General features: G+C 38.4%; 1 protein-coding gene and 1 long non-coding RNA gene across 7 annotated transcripts in view; both read right to left on the minus strand.

Moving 5' to 3' along the window:
- The window catches only part of LOC137485726 (uncharacterized), a 20,407-nt gene extending 8,328 nt beyond the window's left edge, over positions 1-12,079 (minus strand). The window contains exons 1-4 of one of the 5 annotated variants that reach the window (XR_011005444.1): positions 11,607-12,079; positions 11,220-11,356; positions 3,662-3,796; positions 1,898-1,993 (exon numbers count right to left, since the gene is read on the minus strand). This is a non-coding gene — a long non-coding RNA (uncharacterized lncRNA). Of the gene's footprint in view, positions 1-1,897; positions 1,994-3,661; positions 3,797-10,610; positions 10,778-11,219; positions 11,360-11,596 lie in introns of those variants that run through there. The other 4 variants (XR_011005442.1, XR_011005445.1, XR_011005441.1 and 1 more) reach the window with 4 other exon arrangements.
- Positions 12,080-13,053: 974 nt separating this feature from the next.
- The window catches only part of UMAD1 (UBAP1-MVB12-associated (UMA) domain containing 1), a 79,454-nt gene continuing 70,169 nt past the window's right edge, over positions 13,054-22,338 (minus strand). For both annotated transcript variants that reach the window (XM_068210367.1, XM_068210374.1), the window contains exon 4: positions 13,054-14,789. In XM_068210367.1, the coding sequence (XP_068066468.1) occupies positions 14,532-14,789 (258 nt within the window). In that variant the 3' untranslated portion in view covers positions 13,054-14,531. The remainder of the gene's footprint in view (positions 14,790-22,338) is intronic.

The following is a 22,338-nucleotide window of genomic DNA, read 5'->3' on the forward strand; positions in this document are numbered from 1 at the left end:
CTAATGTGTTTAATTAAGGCTCACGTGGTTAAGTCTTCGGTGAGAAAATTAGACATGCTTACAAGAATTAATATAGTAAGAAATCACAAAGGTGCAATCAGGAACAAAAAATGGGAATGGTCTCTAGCACTGCCTTTCAACAAAGCACCGGTGTGTGAGATTCTGCACGTCATTAAAATTCAATTAAGTATTTGGGGGAAAAAAAAGCCTGGCACTGACAGGATACATCATCTGACCACAGGAAGCTATGCTGACAAAAATTCATAAAGTGGAAATTGGAAACCCATACTCTGAGGCTTTCCTGGATTAACAGTTTACTGTCCAACTATGTTAAATATTAATTTATGAGAATTCTCCAATGTGATCTAGCCTTTCATATTTTGCAATTTATTATTCTTATTTAGGAAGAAGTGGAGACAAAACTAGTATTTCTGATTTCTGGAGCCATTTTTAATAATTTTTAATATACATCTTGTGGTAATTTTCCAAAGACCTGACCTTGCAAACCCCAGTTTTCAGTTCTCACTAGTGGGTTCATTTCAGCTTGATTCTTGGCCACTGTTTTTCTTTTGAAGATGGAATTTTTCAGGGAATTAGACATCTGGGGCAGGGAATGATGCAATTATGCAGAACCATAGATAGAAGTATATTGTTGCTTTACTGTTTTTTATGGAAGTGTCATTCTGGAATGACTCCTGTTGTCAAATTTTGAGACTTCCTGTAGCCAGAAACAGCCACAAATCCTCTTTCCATATGCTGAATTACTTGTTTTCTATAGTCTTGTATACACTTTGTGTTCCAAAAGTGGATCTTTTTATTGCTTATGGTCCTTCCGTGGCTACAGTAGTACCTAAGCATCTTGTTTTAACAACTTTATGGCTCTTGTGTATTTAAATGCTTTCATTTCTGCTACTTTTTTTGAAATACATTATGTGGAAGAATATTCTTTGCAAATCCCATTTTTGTTTCTTAATATCTACTCCTAGTTGTAAGTATCCACTCCACTAGGAGCCTTGAGAGATACAATACATGCCAAAAATACCATATTTGGGAGTAAACTTACAGTGGAAAAATAATAAAAAAATCATTAACATGCTTTATTTGGGAAGGAATCTTAAAAGTGCCTTTTAATAAATAGACAGAGAGGATAGTGGCCAGAGAGTATTAAAATATTGACTAGGCTAACAGGCAGTATCTTACTGTTTAAAAAAATATGCAGGAATGCAAGGAGAAGGAGCAGCTGGTGAGCCCATGTAAAAGGTGACCATGTCCTTCAGAGCAGTTACCTCTGCAGCTAGATTGGAAAGCAGATATCCACAGCCTTGGGGAATAGCTTGTGGCAGGATAAATATTCCACAAAGATGAGGCTAGGGGAAATTGAATTCAGAAATAGGGAAACTAAAAGTAAATGGAAAAGAACCTGATAAGGAAAAGTCAAAGAATAATCAGTGTGTGGAGACTAATAGAGGTTTTTTTCTTCCAAGTTATTTCAATCAGGAGGCAAAAACTTCCTCCTCTAATTTCTATTTGCTTTTTAAAGTAGTTACTCAAGGTATCTAGAAGAGGACTAAACTGCTTCTGGTTGGTTCAAAGGTTACATAGAAGGGTATTAAAAACATGTCTGTTAAAAAAGCAAACTTCACTGAAGTTTGCTTTAAAATTTCCCACACTGTTGCTCCAAGAACTGTCTGAGATTACTGTAACTGAAAAATAGAGGTAGTGGTATGGGAAAGCTCAGTTTTAGGGTACTTCTGTATAGGTATTTTTGTGCTTTATTTTTTAAATAATAATAATAACAACAACAATAACACTCCATTTGGTTGCCTGGGTCTTTCATACAGCAAGAAGAAAAAAAAAAAACGTTTAAAAACTTGACTGTACAAGGCTGAGTACTTACCACCACTTTAAAGTGACATTATAAGAGAGTGACTCTTGAGCTGGTGGTATTGTCACAGATCCCAGTACGACAACAAGTGGAAAGTTCCAAAAAGGTCTATAACAACACCATGGACAAAGATCAGGATCTAAATCTGACTAGCACACCATTACTTTGTGCATTCTCACTTGCAAGAACCTGGTTTATGGTGTTTGAGTACAATATTGCTTTTTTGCTCAGCAACTCCTCATGTAAAGACAAAACAGCTTTGCCACTTATGCCACTATGTAAAATAAAGGAAATTACCCTCTCTTTTGTAATGATTCTGACATTTCCATCCTTCTCTGGCTCATGCTGCTTTACACATGCAACTGGAGGAGTCCAGTAATCATGGAGATTAGGGATCAATAATATAATACTATTTGTTTATAAATTATCCATAGTCCAAATATCCTTTTATAAAAGGGAAATAGGCAAGTGAGATCCAGGCAGCATGCTCAGTTTATTGTTATTTTCTAAAATCAAATGTGATTATTCTTTCTGTGGGTGACTGCCTTCCCATTAATAATGCTACTTTCCAGTTGCTCCATACAGTATGGATTAGGGGAGATGACTGTTTACAGGAGAAATATAAATCCCCTCAATATAGAAGCCATATAAATACAGGAATCATTTAAAGCTGCATATATCAATATAGGAGTCCAGAAAGTTACATCTGAAGGCTCTATAGTGAAAATTGCTTCTTCTTTGGACCAAAACCCTTAGTAGGCATGACCAGGCTGTGTTACATCTTATGGTGCTATTAGGGAAAAAGTTATAAAAGCATGTGTATCATACAAAAAACACAATTCACATTCCTAATTATTTTTTCAGTTAAAAAAATACCCATCACAAAGCTCCCAAATGGTGGCAGTCATAATTAGAAGGTTATCTCAGATAGTGATGGTAAGAACCTGGAGGAAGTTTTAAAACATTATAGTTGCTTAGCCTATTGGGTAGCTAAGATATTTTCCAACTAAATATTGTTTATCTTCCCCCTTGCTTTTAAAGAAGCAACTAATCAGTTTACTGAGAATATTTTCCACTGGAAAGTCAATAATCATCAAAATTTAAACTCTTCACATGCTTTACTATTCTGGTAACTTTCATCTTGTATGGAAAAGAGTAGTTTGTCATTAAAATAACTTTAAATGTTTTGTTGTTTTCAAAATTACTTTGCCAAAAAATAATATTGAAAGTGGAAAAGACATGTTACATTATTTTACAGTTTTAAGTAATGTAAGCCCAGAAGTGACCTGTTTTATGTTTCACTCCATGTTGAGTTTGTTTCCTTTCTATTTGGAATAGTAATTTTAAAAAATTGTCCAAAAATGCAACATCTGTCTCCACAACATTTACATTTACATTTGTATAAAAGACAAAGTATGGAGAAATAAGAGCAATTTCAGAATAACTTGTTACAGATTTTCATTATATCCAGAGAATGAAATAAGGTAGGAAACTAGAGAATATTCTTGAATAAAATTATTGTTATCTGATCTGCATCAAGAAGCTAAGAGGATAACTGATTTTATGACAAATCCCATTTTTGCAGCAGTTACATAATTATTATGTAATTGCCATAATAAATCCCTGGTTTATGATTTCACAAGAACAACTTCAGCATCTCCTGAGCTCGAGTCTCAGCTTGCTGAGCTCTTGCAGTGAAATCCTGTTTAGACAGAAGGGATGAGTACATATCAGCATTTCAGCTCGGGACTTCGGCTCCATGAAATTTCAACTTACCATGTTTCCATTTCAATCCCAAAGTCAGCTCGGGGCAGGAAAGCTGGTTTCCCTTTGGGTGAAACTAAACCAGGATATGCGATGTGGAATCCAGAGGACATTCAGCCCGTAGGGCAAGAGCAACAGCAGTCTAAACTGGAAATATGTGTGAGAGTGGGTGTTAAGCCTTCAGCCTTGGGTTTTTTACTCTATAGAGCCATTCCCCTTGGGCAGCATTACTTGCTGCAATATGGACATGGCTAGTGAGAAGCATTACTGCTCTAAATAATAACAAAGTGTGGTACCCTGAGTGTCATCTTTATTTATAAGAGGATGGACCTCCCATCCTCCAAAGATGCAACCCTCCTGCATGAATTTCCAAGCCAGCAATTCCATTACTTGCTGCTCCCACTGCATCCTTGCTCCTCAGGTTAAGGAACTGCCATTCCTCCGTGTCCACCCAGAGACAGCTTACAAATTCCCTTAGTGAGCAGCAGGTTGAGCTGAAGTTTGCTCTGCTGCTTTCCAAGGGCCCAGAGGCATTGGTCCCGGTGGGATGGGAACAATTGCCAAGCACCTCTGGCCCAGGAGTGGCACTTCCACCACATGTGGAGATTGCTCTGGGCTGCCTGAGGCACGGAGGGAGCTGCAGGGTTGCTGTGGTGAACCCAAGCATGTAGAACTTGTTTGCCCATGCCATCAGGCTTACTTCATCCTTCACTCTGAGCAACACCTGAAAACATTTGTTTTCTAATGGTATTTGGCTATAAACAGACTGTACTCAAATGATCTTACTTGGGTTGTTTTTCTTAAAACCTTCATTTTTTAATAACCAGTTATATAAAGGTGGAATACATATCCTTCTGTTTAAATAGAGGAGGAAGGTGAGGATTTAACCCCGAGGATGAAGAGCCCCTCATTGAAAGCCATCAGACTGCCACTGAGTGTGAACTTTAGGAAGGGATGCTCTGAGATGCAAGAAGCTGTGTCCTAAGGCCTCTGATGGTCCAGGTGGGGATTTGACGAAATGCAGAACAACTCCTCTAGCTGCACACACTCCTTCCAAATGAAGGCAAAGTAGGGGAAAAAACAGCAGATGCCACAGCCTTGTCTTGATGTGCACCAAGGATGCAGTCTGGGTGTTCGTCTCAGGAAAGAAGTGTCTCTGACCCCTGAATTAGATGCATAATTACTAGTAATCGTGAGGTAGGAGTCTGTGTCCACAAGAAGCAGAGTTCAGATCCAGCAGGAGCTTGGAAATGGGACACAGTCATGGGAGCAAAATTTTGCCTTAGTAATCAAAAACCTTCCCGGTTCCCAATTGATCTCCTTGCTTCCACTGAGATCAATGATCACTCAGTCTGCAGGATCAGCAGGTGAGCCCAGCGAGGGGCTGCAGGCTCCAATCTGTGGCAGTGACGCTGGCAATTAGCAGAAAGTGCTGGCCTACAAAGCACAGCTCCTGCACTGGCTGCCTTTTGGGAATCCCAGGTAATAGCCATGCTGCTGAGCTTCTGGAAATACTCCACATGGACAATATTCCCCCACAAAGCAGCAGAGCTCCCATGCTATGCTTAGCATTGCAATATTCACACTCTTTTAGATTAGAATGAAATGGCTTTAATGGTCTAGATTTTAAAAAGAAAGTCAGCCTCAGGACAACATGAATCCAGCTCTTGCCCCAAAATCCATCCCACTGGCTCCAAGTGCCACCCTACCTGGGCTATCAACAGCACTGGGGTTCAGCTGCCCCAGCAGCCTGAGAGTTGAAACCACTATGAAAAAGGCACAGATGACTGTACTGATGAAATTCTCAGATATTTCCTAAGAGCAGAGAAAAGGTGAGATGGAGTTGCCCGAAAATGGAGATGAGATGCAATTGAAGGGCGTGCACTGTTGACTGGAACACACAAGATGCAGACAGACTCCTTGGCAGGCATTGTACACACAAACAGCACATTTTTAAAAAGCGTGGAAGGCAGCCACATTTTAATAGACTTTCTCCTTGTCCTTTTTTTAATCTTACTTCAAAGAAGAGGTCAGCACAATTTCTTTTCCCCAAGCCTTGTACTTGGAAATATCTAAGTCATTTAGACTAAAAAAAAAATTAAAAAGAAAATGTAGACTACAGAAAAAGAGTTGGACTTGATCCTCTACCAAGAGGGATCACTGTTTTTGACCAGATTCTGCCAGCAATTTCATTATGAGGATTTTCTCCAGATATGACACTTAAATTCAGCCATGGGGAAAGGAATAGAGAAGGGGAATGACGAGTCAAAATAATACATTATTTGGTGCCTGCTAGAGAATGAGTCTGTCTTTAAATGACAAGAAAAAGATAGTAATGTGTTCTCACATTAAGTCAGTATTGACATTTAAAAAAAAAAATTAAAACATACAACCAGGATTTGTAGTTAGGATGGGAAAATATTTTAAATTGGAAATGCGAATTTAATCCCTTCAATTAAATAAAAAAATATTTAAATACTTAACCTGATGACTGCTAACTGCCATTTCCTATAATAAGGAATTATTAGGATAGCGAGCAGTTCTTAAAGGCACATGGTTCACATGGAATGAGCAAAGATTCAGGTCTGGAAGCTGCAGCTTTTTCTTTGTAAATAGTCCCTTTGACCCTTCACACAAATTACAACTGGGAAAATTTCAAGTACTATTTTGTACGTGGCATTAAAGAAAAAAAAAAATAAAGAGTCTGGTATTTTTTTCATGTGGACCGTCTGGTAACTTTTATTAACAGAAGATATGGCAAAACAACTCAAGTTTTCAGCCAGCAGAGCCATATGAGGCCTCTAATATTTGAATTAAAGTACATACAAAAATTTTTCTGAATATATTTAGGACCAGTCTCACTCCATGTGGAATTCACTCTTTGTGAACAATCACCTTGTATATCTATCCATACCTACATATACAGACACATATGTAACATATATCCACATTCTCTGTATATAAATGTACTCTTTACATTAATTTTGCCATGATCTTTAGGACAAACCCTGTTCGTAGTTATGATGGTATAAGATATAACTTTGCTGAAATACAAGTTCATATAAAAATCTGTTTTCCCTTCTAGAACTGCTTTTTTTGACTGTACATAGAATATCACTGTGCAGAGGGCAAGATGTAGGCACCAACTGGCAACTGAGCAGTTATGTGAACCCACAAGGCTGTTTTTTCACACATTTGGAGGAAGCAGCAGATTGAAAAACTCTGATTGCTGGCCTACAACTGAGCAGTATGTTCTGAAATCCACCTCAATCCATTTTAGGATGTGTGTGGTCATTATAAATTAACTTCCTCTACATCTCCCTTCTCTGAACTGCGGTTCAATTCATGAGTAGAACTGTATCTACAGAATTAAGTTTTATTTTTATCTGACTTTTTCCTTAAATGCTGCATATTCTAATTTCCTCCTCCTCCCTCCTCCACGGCTGGCAACAGACCAGCTCTTTCATTATATCTAGAGCAGAGAAACAGCCCCAGACCACATCATCGGGTCTTAAACACTGTGAAAAAATCAAAATACTTATTTAAAAGTAAATTAATTCCCATTTATAATACAGCCTCTCACTGCTAGCGACAGTTCTGATCTCTGCAGATACAATCCATAGGAGACAAGAAGAACAAAAAAGCTGAAATAGATAACTTTGTCCTGTTCCAGGCATGCTGCTGGAGCTGTCTCTGGCAGCAGCTGGCTCCCTGCATAGACAGCCAAAGCAAGAGGGGACAAGCCAGAGAGTTATTCTCATCTTAATTGTGGACAAAGAGCTCTTCTTTCCCGTCCCTCCTCCCAGCAGATGGAAACTAAGATGACTGGGATTGTAATTAGGCACATCAGCATGGGAGAAGCAGAGAAGAGAGACGATTTGTGTCTGAGAAATTCCCTGCTCACACTTTCTGGCCTGGCCTGAGCCAGCACACCATCAGGCACTTAGGAAAGGCACCTACAAGGCCAGGTTGCATGGATCTGGGACAAAAGGCTCAAGGGAGGAAATCCTCAGATAAGAATCATTCTTCTTCTTTGTTTACCTCAAATTTCATCATCTCAATAATGTAATAAACACTGTGGAAGAGGCATTCTCTAAGCCAGAGTTTTATGATCAATAGATACATACAAGGGGAAAAGGTAAATAGAGCAAGCCAAGCGTTGCTTTGTGACTGTGTTGTCAAAAGCATTTCTGTCAGCTATTGCAAAGTAGACCCTTGATACTTTTAAATATAAGAGCAGACTGCCAAATTGTCACCTTTCTTTTTTTTTCCTCCCTAATCAAAAGCTTAGGATATTCTAATTTCCACTGTCACCAGTGCTCTATACTAAATCTCACTGTGGGGATGTCTTCTCTCCTCTTGTATTGCTCTGGCAATGCCTACACTGATCCAGTTTGCTGGGATTGTTCTGCACACATTACCTGTTTTGATACCAATTTCTGTGTAGATCCTAAAAGAGACAAATTACTGGGTCATGATCTCCAGACAACAGTGATATTATCAGAAGTGCTCTCCAGGCTACAGTGATATATCAGAAATGGATGATGTTTCAAAGGAGAACTTTTCCAGGGTTATCTTCATCGTTTCTTTGGGAGAGCAGAATATGAGTTTGTGCACAAGCCAGAAAAACTCTTTGAAGCAAGATGAGGCAGTAGGTGCCAGAATGGCTTTGTTCAGTTAATTTATCTAAAAACAGAATAACCTATTTGTAAATTTCCAAGTAAGATTTTATCCTTCAGTTGAATTACCTCATCCGTTTAAGAAGGGTGTAGTAGGTGATTTTTATTCTTCCTAACTATATAGGAGAAAATAATCTTCGTACTGCTAAATTGCTGTTGCCAAGGACACACTGGGACACACTTTTCTTGCTGTGCCATTGAAGGCTATAAAACCCAATCTAATACCAAAAAGTAATGTTTTAAGACACTGTGCATGTAGTCTTATAAACAGCCATAGACTTCCATTGCTACAGAAGATCATTGCAGAGCAAATCTTATCTGACTTCTTTTTGATATCTGTGGTGAACAGACCAGTCTTGGAATGACTTCCTGTTCTAGCAGACAGCCTTTAGCATCATGTCTGAAATCTCCCCTTCTGGTTTAGGCAGGGTGAAATGGCACAGGCAAACTGCTAAGACTGGCAGATCACCAGAAGATGAATTTGCTCGGTTTAAAAAAAGGCAAATTGTTTTCCAAGAAGACAGAGTTTGACTTCAGCAGCACCTCTCATGCTTAGAGGAGCTCTATCAGGTATCTGTGATCACATGGCTGGTCATGTAGGAGACAGGAGTGGAAGTTGATCAGGTCTGCATTGCTTTTACCTGCCGGGTGTCTATGTATAACATCCTTTCCTTAAGGACTACCACCCTGGAGATGTCTGTCTACCAGGACATGTCCCATGCTGGAAATCATCTGTCAGTCCCCGCTGGATGGAGCAGAGTATCTTCCAGATACTGATGTTTCTAAAATAGGGTACAGCTTTCTTCAGAAGAAGAGACAGCCATTGGAGGTGGTGGTGAAGTCTCTGAGTTTGAGAAGATTCAGAAGTCTTAATTATGAAGGTGAACAGTTTTGGACAAAACCTGGAAAATGGCTTTATTCCTACAGTTTCTCTCAGATTTGTACAAATCAATAGCTATACAACAGTGTTACACAAAATTTCTGATGTGAATAACTGCAATGTGAAATAATTTAGCTAGCTAGCCTCTAAGTAAACCAAAATATGTCAGCCATCTTTGTTCACTCACTCTATTTTTACAGCTGTCCTAGGATTAAATAAATTGTCTTCAATGTATGATATTAAGTTTCAAAATGAATCTTAATACTGACTTGTACTGTAAAGCATGTGAGAGATCTACATCAAAACACTACATTTCCATTTCTCAATCAATGGCCTTTTAATTGATGGCATTTATTAGCAGGATGGCAACTTCTAGTTTTGAAGCAGTTATTTTAACTTGATCATTGGGTAAGTGCATATACTGCAAACTACATCTGGTAAAAAGGAAGTTTTAAATTCCTCTATTAAACCAGTATCAATTGCCATTACAACACTTTCCTACTTTGCCCCCAAAACAGAAGCTAAATTACAACACGCATTGAACTACATTAAAAGATAGTGAGCATTAACCCCATGTGTCCACTTTTAGCCATAATTATACTATGATTAATATGTAATACCTGCAAGTACTGTACTATTACCTGAAATAAAATTTGGCAGTCCTTTCTGGGATAAATTTAATGCATATGTTCTATTCTCCACCCTGACAAATAGAGGGAGAAGTGTAGATGTTTTTTTATTTGAGAGACAACTGAAGGAGAACTAGGCAAACTGCAGAAGACATAAAAGTCAAATAACAACAAATAGATCCTTTAAATAAATTGATAATACAAATATTAAGCCTTCTACATAAGCCCTATCTAAACATACCATAGACAAAATCAGAGGAATCTAAGGAACAAAATGCAGGAATCTAAAAGTGTCTTTAAGGGCAGAATAAGCCAAGCAAATCACCAATAGTTTTTAAAAACAGCTGAAAACGGAAATTACACTACAGCTCACAGTATGTCACACATTGCTTCATTTTCTAAAGGAAAACAGACAAATAGCAGAACTCTTCACAAAAAGGCCAAGACAAGGTCAGACTAAAGTTCTACTAGTAACAGTTGCTTTAAATAAGTAATTCCCACCTCTGTGATGGCCTATTCCACCTGGGGCTTTGTTTTCTGAGCCCATCTGCTTCTTTTCCAGTGAGATTTAGATGGATGCTCAAAGCTGACCTCCCAGAACACTTACATGAACATTTGGACGTGAGAGGCTACTTTAACCATAATGCTGATAGCCACAAAGAGTTGGATGAAGGATGTTTGTAATCAAGGCTCATCTTTTTTTTTTGTTTGCTTGTGAGCAGTTTCTTTCATGTTATTGAAGTACATGTGTCAACTGACTTGAGAGGACAGCCTTGTAAATTAGATCTTTGATCTCAAGAGTTTATTTTATCTTTGCAGCAAGGAAAAGTGAATTGAATTGGCTAGCAGAACTAAGCCCTCTCTTGTCTCTGGTCTACAGCTGCTGCATCATTCTGGGGTCACCAAAACTTCCACTTCTATCACTAGATACTCTCTATTGCTACAGAATTAAGAAAAGGCTTCTCCAACATCTCATCATAACCTGCTGAAAGCTTTACAACTTCTGGTTCATTTTATGAACCATACAGTTGGACTTTTGCTTCTGTAGAAGGAAGAAAACACTGAGCTGTGATACAACAAAGCTCTTTGAGTACTCTGATACTGCATCAGAAAGTAAACTTTAATTGAATATTCAATTACTATTTTTGGAGTAAAACACAATTTAGAAAGAATACTGCATGGAAGGCTGCAGACTAAAATGTTCCAAAATGTTCAAACGAGTATGTGATCCACTGATAATCTCCCATTACTTATGTAAATGTACAGAGGCATTAGGAACTATTGTGCTGTCTGCTATATGCACACAAAAAGGACTATGGGACATGATACTGATTTATGTCCTGATTCAGATGACCAGTATGATAGTGTCATCATGGTCTTACCATCTGCACTTCATTCAGTTTCTATGTCTGTGATTCAGGCAAGAGAGCTAAGAAAGGGTCTGTGGGAACTCATCTCTCAGAAGGACATTGAAAAGAAGAGGTTGTAGTTCTCTAGCAGACTCAAAGTACAAAAATATCTACTGATAAAGAAAGAACACAGTTTCAATGGATGATACAAGAAGTTAAATTTTTTTTCTTCGTTTAAGGAATTTCACATATTGATGTGAAGAAGTCTGGCCTAACACACATGCTTTCTAATTTTGTGAGCTCGTTACAGGAAGTCAGGCTTAATGTTGATGAAAAGAAGCAGCACAGCAGGGTAGGCTGAATGAACTCAGCTTGGCTTACTAAACCTTTGTCTTCCTACAGCACCAAACAGGAGTCTACCTTTGGAATTTAAGGAGGATATTCTGCCTCTTTGTTGTTGTACAGTCTCCAGCTTCAAAAAGAAATCTGGTAAATCTGGAATTGCCCTGTCATCAGTGGAAGAGTTGCAGTTACTCAGGAAGGGAAGGAGTTGCCCCTAGGAGTTGCACTTCTGGTTCCTCTCCCTAGTCACTAGGCTGAGCAGAGAAAACCCAAAGCAAGATGAATTATCATGTCATAACAAAAGGGTGGTTGTGGGGAGGACAGCAGTTTCTCAAGCTCCAGTTTTATGCTATTATTCAGAACAACCCGCTCATCTTGCCCAGGAGGCTACTTTAGTGCTTTTGTGAACATAACAGGTTCTCCAGCTAAAAATGCAATAAACTTTGTGTTATTTTGAGATACTGTAATTGCCATGGTGAATATGCTCTTTGCATTTCTCCTTTAAGTGCTCTAGGGTGAAACCCTCTCCTCTGTGACCACACAAGTGTGTATTTGCTGACTGTCATATCAGAGTTTGGATCATACTTTACAGAAACAGCAGAAACCAGATCTGTAAGCACTACCTTGACTGACCTGCTGGACACAACATCGTCTGGTTCCATTTCTGACTTTGTCACCAGGGAGTCGTCTGTAGGGACCATCTCCCAGTCAGCCTTGTGTCAGGCTGCTTTGGATGCAGTTGTTCTTTGATTTACCTTTGAACAAGTGCCATAAGGCATCAATTAATTTTAGACACATTCTCAAGCAAAGGAGAGGTTTGAGCCCCAGCTTTTGCTAAAGGGAGGGCACTCAGGAGATACATTCCCAGTACCCTTGCTCATTACTGGTACTTTGCTGGGTGGAAATTTTACCCTTTACAGGAGACGATTAAGGATGAAGACCAAATGTTTAAACTTACTGTCCACATTTCTCATCATGGTGAATACAATCTCCCTACTCTCCTTTGCTGCACATTTCCTTTTGAAAGGACACCTGTGAGTGCAAGAGAGCTCAAATCTGACAAGATGTAATTATTTTAGATAAATTGTCTAACTTTAGGCAAAAAATTATTGCAAAAAATTACATTCCACGTCAGCTAGCAAATAAAGAACCAGTATTGTGAGTTTGTTTGTTCTTCAACAGTGCTTTACAGCTCTGCTTCTAGACCAGCTCAACTGCAGAAACATTTGAGATTCAAAATGGACAGCTTGAATGGAAACATGCTATTTGTAGAATGATCAGTTTTTAAGCTGCTGGATATAAAATAATCATTACAATTATTTTAGTGCTTTGGGTATGTGTTAACTAAAAAACTTGGAAAACAAAACAGTTCTGAACAACTTCATAAAATTAATTCTTCCTTCTATAAGGAGTACCTGAGTACCTGAGTACTTCCCAGCTCCCAGCCACACTATTCTCCCATCAGTGTCATGGATGCCACCTAAACCACTGCAAGTCACCAACACAACACACAGAATCCATCAGATGAGAGTGTGATATATTTTATTAGAAGGACACTAATTTTCAAATGACACTGAAAAGATTTTCAAACTGAATTTCCAAGTTCAAGTTCCCATGAAAGCTGAGTGGTCAGAGCTGTAGTAAATAATATAGGTAAACCCACATAATAACTCTCATATATAAAAAATAACTCATTATTGGCTTTTTATTTGAGTGCAGCACCCCTTGAAACAATACCTTCAAAACATTTAAGAACATAGCTGTCAAAAATATTAAATATGCACATTTAAAAAAATCTAAACCATGAATATTTAACAACCTAAGACATATTCACAATGTAACTTCTTCATAATTTTACAGTATTTATCTCAAATACTGTAAGAGGATCCAAGTCTGAAAATATATGTACTTTAAGCTACCACAAGAGTGTAACAGCATAAAAAATATAGGAAAATATCCACCAACATTTAGTACAATATATATATTGTACCCCAAGAGAGAAAACAAGTGTGTGCCACAAGTCACACATTCATCACAAATCGTGATGTGACATCACAAGAGAGCTGTTGCTGGTGGAAGCGCAGCTCTGGTCATAGCTGGTAAAAACATGCTCAAAGCTTGTGAGTGGGGACACAGTGGTCTGTGAGAATGTGTGTTTAGGTATTTAGCAGTTTAATTTAGTGGGATAAGAAACAATGTAATGTTTTCCTGTTGTTAAACATTGCCATCTGTACCTCTGGCACACAAATTAAAAAAAGAAGGGTGTGACCATTAAAAGTGTGTCCTGAGATTTCCTTCTTCAGGGGGCAAAGAGGTTAAAATGGAAAAGCTGATCTGTATATAAATCAGGAACACATGTGGTAATGAGAACAAACAGCAGCCAACAGGCAGGCGCGGACAACTTCTCCAGGCAGGCACAAAATGAGACAGACAAAATACCATCTACTGGAAAAGGGAAGGAAGCAACTGATTTTCACTTTGAAATTGGTAAGTTTAACCAATTCTATTAAGTCTTAGTGATTACTTAAGGGCTTGTAATTAACTCTGAGTTTTAAAACTTGGTTTCACTGAAAAGCTCTCTGTCCAGTAGTGCAGAGCAGCATTGCTTTAGCATTAATATTGGTTTCTATTTGTACAAAATCAAGAGGTGATCTTAATACATGTAACAGGATCTATGTGTTTTGTAACTAATTGAAATAATAAAACAGTTGTGACATAGACTTCCTCTTAAAGTCATGAAATGTTTGTGTCTGCAGCCTACCTACTGGAAGTAGATACCAGCAGCCAGTCTCCTACTGAGGCTTGATTTATTTGGAAATAAATGGAATATTTAATGTACTAAGTTATAGTTCACCTAAAGCTAAGAAATATATCACAGTTGTGAATAATAATCTCTTTGATATACCAGCAGCAAACCCCCAAAATATTAAGTCAATTAAAGTAAGTCTTTATCTTCAATTTAAGACTTGTTCCTTGACAGAGGCAGAAAAGATAAAGAGAACATTACGGATCACAAAGCACTGAATTTTCAAGTGTAAAGTCATACCAAAATCTTGATAAATTATCATTGATGTCGTAGGTGAGCAGTCGGTCAGGAACGTCACTGTGGGTGCCCTGCACTGCTAACACATGTGGTGCGAGGGCAAAGGGGACATCGCTCAGCAGGTCTGACATGAAAGGGCTGCTTTCCAAAGTCTGACTCCTTTGATTTCCCATCTCTGTACTTGATACAGTCAACTGTGACCGGTGCCCCGTATTTATCTAAAGAGAACAGAAGAACAGAAATTTACACACTACAAATCAGGCAGCTATGGCTTTTTACTTGGAACCGTAAGGACCTACTAACAAAGGGAAACAAAAAAAAAAACCCCAAAAATAAATAAAAGGAGTTTCAGAGTTCAGTTTAGGTAGATCTAAAATAGCAGTTCTTAATACATGTTGATATAATTATTTGGTTCAGGTTCACCAGAATTAAGGCTAAAACAAAACTAAGACTCTTTGTAATGATGACTGAGATCACAAAATATGCTGAGTTGGAAGGGAAATTGGGATCTTTAAGTCCAACTTCTGGCCCTGCACAGAACACCCCAAGAGTCACACCATGTGCCTGAGAATGTTGTCCAAACACTTCTTGAACTCAGACAGGCTACCCAAGATTACTCTTTTATTTATGAAACCCATAAGGCTCGTTGGACTTTTTGCCATTATGTTCAGTCTTGTTTAGGGGAAATTACTTCACACAATTCCTTTCATAAACTGATGAAGCTCCATCTTTTGTTCTCCCTCTGCCTTTCCAGAAGTTGCCCAAGAAAAGTATGACTTTCGTGATTAAGAACTGTCCTATCCCAGTTACTTCAAAGGATTAATGATGTTGCTTTCCACTGTGAAATAGAATTGCATGCTGGCTGGTAAATTCTATTATATAGCTAAATATATGCATTACCAAATATGTTCTTTATAAAAAAACACACTTTAAAAGTTGAAAAAAGTTTTAACTTTTCTTAAGTTAAAAATTAAGAAAAACCACCAACAACCCAAGAACCAAAACGGAAACATAAAAACTTGCCATACAGAAGCAGTCAACACAATTTAGAGAATAATGTTGGACACAATTGACTTGCAAGCTTTTGTTCTGATCTACTAAGGTCTGATCTGATCTTACTAAGTGTTTATCCTGACACTTTTGCCATTTTAAGAACAAAGAAAATAGTATTTACTCTGCCTCTAGAAATCAAAATGTAATTTTTTTTTACTGTTTATAGCAATAAAAGTCTATACAAACTGATACCTCTCATAAGCATCCATAATGATGTTCCTGATAACAGGCTCTGAGCAACCTGGTCTAGTGGAAGGTGTCCCTGGCAGGGGAGTTGGGAGTTGGAGATGATCTTTAAGGTTCCTTCCAGTCCAAACCACTCAATGATTCTGTGATCTCTAGAAGCGAGATGTTTGTTTTAATGATTTCTACTTTGTATCAGCACACATACTGAGATATTCAGTAAGGAGTTCCAAAGTGCTTAACAAGTCATGTTAAGAGCCATGAACACAGACAGGATTTTCTGACTTTGATGAAGTCCATACTTCTTCCTTTCAACCTCCCATATTCAACATACAGTCAGAAGACTCCAAAGGGAAGGAAGAGCACTGTAAGTTTGAAACACTGATTTGGTATTCACTTTATCCTAAGTGTGAAATGGGTCCAGTCATATGGAGGTTGCCTGCATCCATGATTTTTAGGGGTGTTGTGCTGCTCAAGATCTGACGTGCGCTCAAGTTGAATATCACAGATCATGGCTGTTCAGAGAACCTGAGGGCTTTGCTGTCTGACAGAAGAATAGTTTGGATGGTGGGGTGGTGGTGAGTGCTTTGTTTTCTTGCCCAGAGCATTTAGCCCAGGGAAAAGATACTCCTTCCCAAAGAAAGGACTGGCTTTGCCTTGAACACAACCTGAGCACTAGTCATTCCTTACACAGCCCAGCATTTCATCTGGTAGGACAGAGAAACCAACACTAAACCTTCTATTAACCTGCCAAGAACAAGTCAACAACAAATAACCTCCACAGTCTGTCACAGCTAGCCCTGTCTTGGGTGGCGGAGGATGTGCGCTCCTCCACAGCCTGCTGGGACACACGGGGTTAGTGAGTGGTGCTGCACTGAAAGGGGCCCTCACTTGGAAGCTTTTGTTCGTACTCACAATGATTTGAGACCTAAGGCTTAAGATAAACTTCCCAAGATCTGTTGCTATCATGTCGCAGGATAATAATGTAAAATTTCTGAAGGTTAAGAAGTTTATTAAAAGGAATGACTGCTACTAACCTTACTGGTTATGATCCAATACACAAGAGGAGCGACATTCTCCATGCTGCTGTAATACTGGTACGGCTTTTAGTACAGAATTCCTACAGCTACAATTTACAGCTATGTCTTTATTTTCACTGGCTTTCCTTTTTTCAGTTCTCCATTTTAAGATGTAGTTAACAGCTCTTCAGAAAGCTCCATGCAACAGCAGAGGCAAGAGCTGATAGAGATTTCTTTTGGCTTTCCTTACTGATTCTGGTACCTTTAGAGCAAAGGGAAAATAGGAAAGCTAGCAGAGAAGTCAGGAAGATAGACTGCGTAGTTCTATTCCAGCTTTCCAAGCTGTGAGCAAAAAACCATGGGCAATAGTACTTGAACTCTCTAAGTTCAGGAAAACCACTTAAACCTCATGTACTTTTCTAATCAGTACAGTTATCTCCAATCAGTTCTCCCTTTAAGAGGTATTAGCTTCTGTGGCTGCCCATTGCTAAAAATTGAGAGAAGTCTTCCTTCTTGCCAGGGCCCAAGGTATGCTTCAGAACAGAAGTCATAAACATCTGCCAAACAGACAGAACATTTATTTATGTTAATATTCATCTGAAAGAACATCCTACAACACTTCAGGTGAGTCCTTAAATTTGTTGCTGTTGTAAACTTAAAAACTTCTCTTAATTTCTAATCTGCATGAATTTATTACATTCCATCTTGAAAGAAAGAACTTGTGGATCATTTATTGAGGTGCTGGTATTTGCTTGTCTTTCATCATTCTCATATTCTGAAGGGAAGCCAGAAAGCCCCAGTTGAAAAAGGGGGTTACATCTAGGAATCAATTAAACTAGATCTTCAAAGACCTTTCTGCCTCTCTCCCCTCCCACATTTCAGGGGAAAATGATACCTCACTCACTGTCCTATTCCCATCATTCAGATGATAATCAGAAATCCCTAGAATCTAATGTTTATTTTGATTGGCAAATTACACTTTTATGAACACCTGTTTATATCTTAATTGTCCCCCAAGCTGGGTGAACATAATTTACAATGCAAATTAGACCATCATGTGGCAAAACTAACTTCAAAGAAGGAAAAAAAGTCAGAGCAAGAACAAAGCATCTTGGATCTTTTTTCCTCCATAAACCTTACATTTGCTAGAATGGTGCTAAATGGGCAGACCCAGGAATTAAAGCCCTTTTTGTACATAGCAGATACCATGTACTGACAGTGATGGAGCAAGGACCAGCTCTGCTAACTCCCAAGTCCCACTCCACAGTTGAAAGCAAGACTGCAGTAAGGAAGGATGAATTACTTTAGAATTATTTTACTGTGAAAGCATCATTTTACCAAACTCAATCTCTGCATACTGTCAGTGAGGTTCTTAAAAGTCTCAGGAGGTTATGATACTATTTGAATAGTCAAAATAGTATCATAAAGAAAGCCTGAAATGGTTGACATAAGCATAGTACTGGTAAGTCAGAAACAAAGGAAAGTGTCAGAAGTGTCAAGTCAGTTTAACAAATGCCTTGATCTTATCTTAATTCCAGTGGTCTTTGGGTCTTAGTTTACTCAACCCCACATGAGAAGGTCTTGAGCCTAATATAACAAGATCATTTCACAACGTAAATGGAAAAGGAGTCCAGATCTTCTATTTCAGTTTCACATTTAATCCACTACTGTCTCTCCCATGAAAACAGTTATTTTTAATGATCTTAAAAAGTTTGCAGTCACTTTTTCATTTATAAGAAATCACATTTTATATTACTTATCTATATGAAGAAAAAAGTTCCTGTCCTGAAGAATTCAGGTAACAAGAAGTAATTTTTCAGTTCTGCCTAGAGTAGTCATCACAGGCAGTCGTTGCCCTTTGCTATGCAGAGCTGTTTCTGAGCATTCCTGTAGTGATAATTAGATGTTGGCCTCCTGTGCAAGACCCTATCAAACTAGACATGTTTCTGTGCTTTCAAAACATGAAGATATCCTTTAAATGGGCTAAGAAGTATTTCATTCATGTGCTGGAGAGCCCACATGAGTGAAAAGGCCTTGCTGAAGCCAACCTCCCCAGAAGGCTTTCAGGTAATGTGATTAAGAACTGGACACTCTGGTGGAGAACATCAGTCACCCATGGGTGCCGAGGTCACTTCCAGTGCAAACACCAGCACAAAATGCTGTGATGCAACTGAGGTCAAGGTTATGAAATGGCTTATGCTTTATGCATGCATTCCTCAAGCATATATAGAACTGCAAGTCCTAGAGAATTTGATATTGCACATTAGTCACACTGGTTTCTACTGAAATGCCTAACTTACTTAGCCAGAATACAATGCATTCAGAGCATATTATCTGGACATTAGCTAAACTAAGCACTGCCAAATGCTATGACACACAATCCTCTTATGAGAAATATTAATTGAATGGACCGAGAAGATCACTGATTTACATTTCACCACACACCAAGGAGTCAAAAAATTAGTAAAAATTACATAAGGTATGGCAATAAAATTTAATTCAAATAAGCAAGGTGGCTTTTGTATTCTTGGTTTGCAATCCAAAAGAACAGGGAGAAAAGAAACACTATGTAAATATATAGTACCTGGCCACCAGATACTAATTGTGCTCTGCAAACAATATGTTATTTTGATACTAACAAACTAAAAAAATACCCTCTGAAGTAAATTATTCCTTTTTTATCTTTTTAAAAAAATGTTTCTCAGCTGTTTTTAAAAACACCTAATTTGCTGCATATCTTTGTATTAACCATAAAGTTTGCCAGGAGTCTCATAAGGAAGAATGTACGGAGAAGCTGGATTTACAGTGCTCTGGAGGAGAATCAAAGACTAGTGCCAGCATTATTATCCAAACCCTTGAACAAGGTTTTCTATCAAAAAATATTAATTTTTTTAAAATTACACTTTCTCTAAAAAAGATGGGTTTTTTTTTTCCAGAAACAGACCTATTTTTCTTTTAAAAACAGCCTCAAGAAAGAAACGGTACCTTCAGTCTTCCAGAATATTTAGTAGACATCCAGCAATATAATGCCTATGACAGACACCTGCTATGTGACTGGTGGTAAAGAATTATCTTTATTTCAGGCAACTTTGTGGTATTACTGGAAATAGTGAATCATAAAGTATCTAGAATTTATTTAGCACTATGCAGTAATTACTGATGTATCTAGAAATAGAAATTGTCACATGGGATTCTTCCTCCAATGTGTTTTGGTTGATGCTTTAGGGTACTACTCATTGGATGTCCTTAGAAAATTTGTAGGAATTCCGGAATGAGTATCTCCATTGCTGAAAACAATTCACTTTTCAAATAAAAACGGTAATGGCAAAGATGAACATAGGAGGAAAGAAAAAATGCTCACAAGGCTTGCATTCAAAAATTTAACCTAGGAGAACAGAATCACAGAATCAATTAGGTTGGAAAAGGACCTCTGGGATCACTGAGTCCAACCTATCACCAAACACCACCTTGTCAACCAGACCATGGCACTGAGTGCCAAGGCCAGGCTTTCCTTAAACACCTCCAGGGATCATGACTCCATCACCTCTCTGGGCAATCCATTCCAATTTTAACAATCCCTTCTGTGAAGAAACTCCTTCTGGTGTCCAAAATTCCTTCTGATGTCCAAACAGGATCAAGTAAAACCTTGCTGGGGAAAGTGGGGAAAGTGCGCAAAATGATACCAGAAAATCCTCAACCCAAAACATTAACAAAAAACCACCCCAACACACCAATAAGTATGTGACCAGCATCCTTACAGAACTATAAGAAAGGAACAAACCCACCTGGACAAGCACAATACAGATGCCCTGTGGTTTCAGAAAACCACATGTGAATAATGAGAGCTGCTATTCTTTCAAGGTTCACTCGAAATTTTAATCAGCCCTCCCCTCCAGAGACTAAAGAGAAGAACTATTCTTAGCTGGGAGAGCAAAATTAGATGTAAGAAGTTCTGGAAACCTTGCAGTAGTAAAAATGCGGGTGTTGGAGTAGTGGTTGCTGCTGCCTAAAATCTGTCCTGCACAAGCCTCTCCTTTAGAAAAGCAAGTTGAGATAACCTTTAGGCAACAAATCAGACCCTCACTCAACACTCACCACAGCTGGCTCAGCGATAGAGGCAAGAAAGGCTCTTTTTGCAGGGTTTTATTCCAGTGAAGGATACCACATCTGGCTGAAGGGAACCCAGTGAGGTAAAAAGAGCCCAACCACGTGGAGGAGACAGCTTAAGAAGGGGAAAGGGTGGGGGGCCGAGCTAAGGGCTGGGCAGTGGGGTTTGGTCTCCAGAGAAAGGGGGGTGGCCACCAGGGATACCAATCCAGAGAGGGGACAGGGAAAGGAGAAACCAGGGGAAGTTACACGGGGGAAGTTGTGGCACAGAAGTCCATTTGGGAGACTGTTTTTCTCCCCAGGAGGACTTGCTCTGTGGTAAGTAGTTACTGCCACTGCCAGGGCCAAGGACTTGGGAATTGACCGAGGTGACCTTGAACAATTCCCAAGTAGCTTGTTGCTATATCCAAATTTCTTCTGGTTGCTTGCTTGCTTTCTTAGCAGAAATGCAGTGTCTGGGATGGTAACAGTGGCCAAGCACTGGTGTTCTCAGGGTTGCAGGAGGGCAGACCTACAGGCTGAAAGGTTTGGGTTAACACTGAGTCCTTGGAGAGGCTTTTAAAAGCAAGAATGGTTCTCAGTGGAAATCAGCTTTCCCATTTGCTTTGGGCTCCTGTTTCCAAGCTTCTTATGAAACATATTTTGTAATACAGCAGCAATTTGTCTTTCTTAAAGATCTCCTGCTACCTGTACAAGTTTATCAATATTGCTATTCAGAGTAAAATAGAACCAATTTTTAAAATAAGAGTTTACGAGTATTCAAACTCATTTTTAACATACATTTTAGGTATTTTTCTTTCTCCTCTAGAGCATGCTTTTCAGCTCTTTCTTAACTAGAATGGAATCAAGGTCAGGTTAATGTCACTGAAATCTTAAAGAAAAAAATTCTAAAGAAACAATGAAAAGAGGCTCTGACATTCTATAGTTTTTCTTTATTAGAGCAAAGCTCCTCATGAAGTATCTTGGCCTGCAAAGAACAGCAGGGAAATCTTTGCTAAACCACACTTTCAGTATCAATGTAAAAAAAATTATACCTTCTGTAAAAAAGAGGTTTTTTTCCAGAAACAGACCTATTTTTCTTAATAATCCTAGTAAATACTAGAGATGCCTGTGAGTTTTATTTATGAGAACTTATAGAATGTAACTCTACCCTGAAAACTATTCTAAAGTACCACAAAAGACCTCAAACCTAGTGTCTAAACCAACTACCTCGTTTTGTCATCCTAGAAAAAAAACCCTGATTTTCTTTGTTACCAATTTTGCAAACTCAAACCAGTACAAGATGAAGGTTCTGATTTTACTCAATCCCCTATAACAATACATCACAGGAAATATTTTGAGGGGGATTAGTGATAAATTTAGCAAATATATTGAATTTAATATAACCAAAATTGTATAATGATAT

This window comes from Anomalospiza imberbis, chromosome 1 (assembly GCF_031753505.1).
Source record: "Anomalospiza imberbis isolate Cuckoo-Finch-1a 21T00152 chromosome 1, ASM3175350v1, whole genome shotgun sequence".
In the NCBI taxonomy this organism is placed as follows: domain Eukaryota; kingdom Metazoa; phylum Chordata; class Aves; order Passeriformes; family Viduidae; genus Anomalospiza; species Anomalospiza imberbis.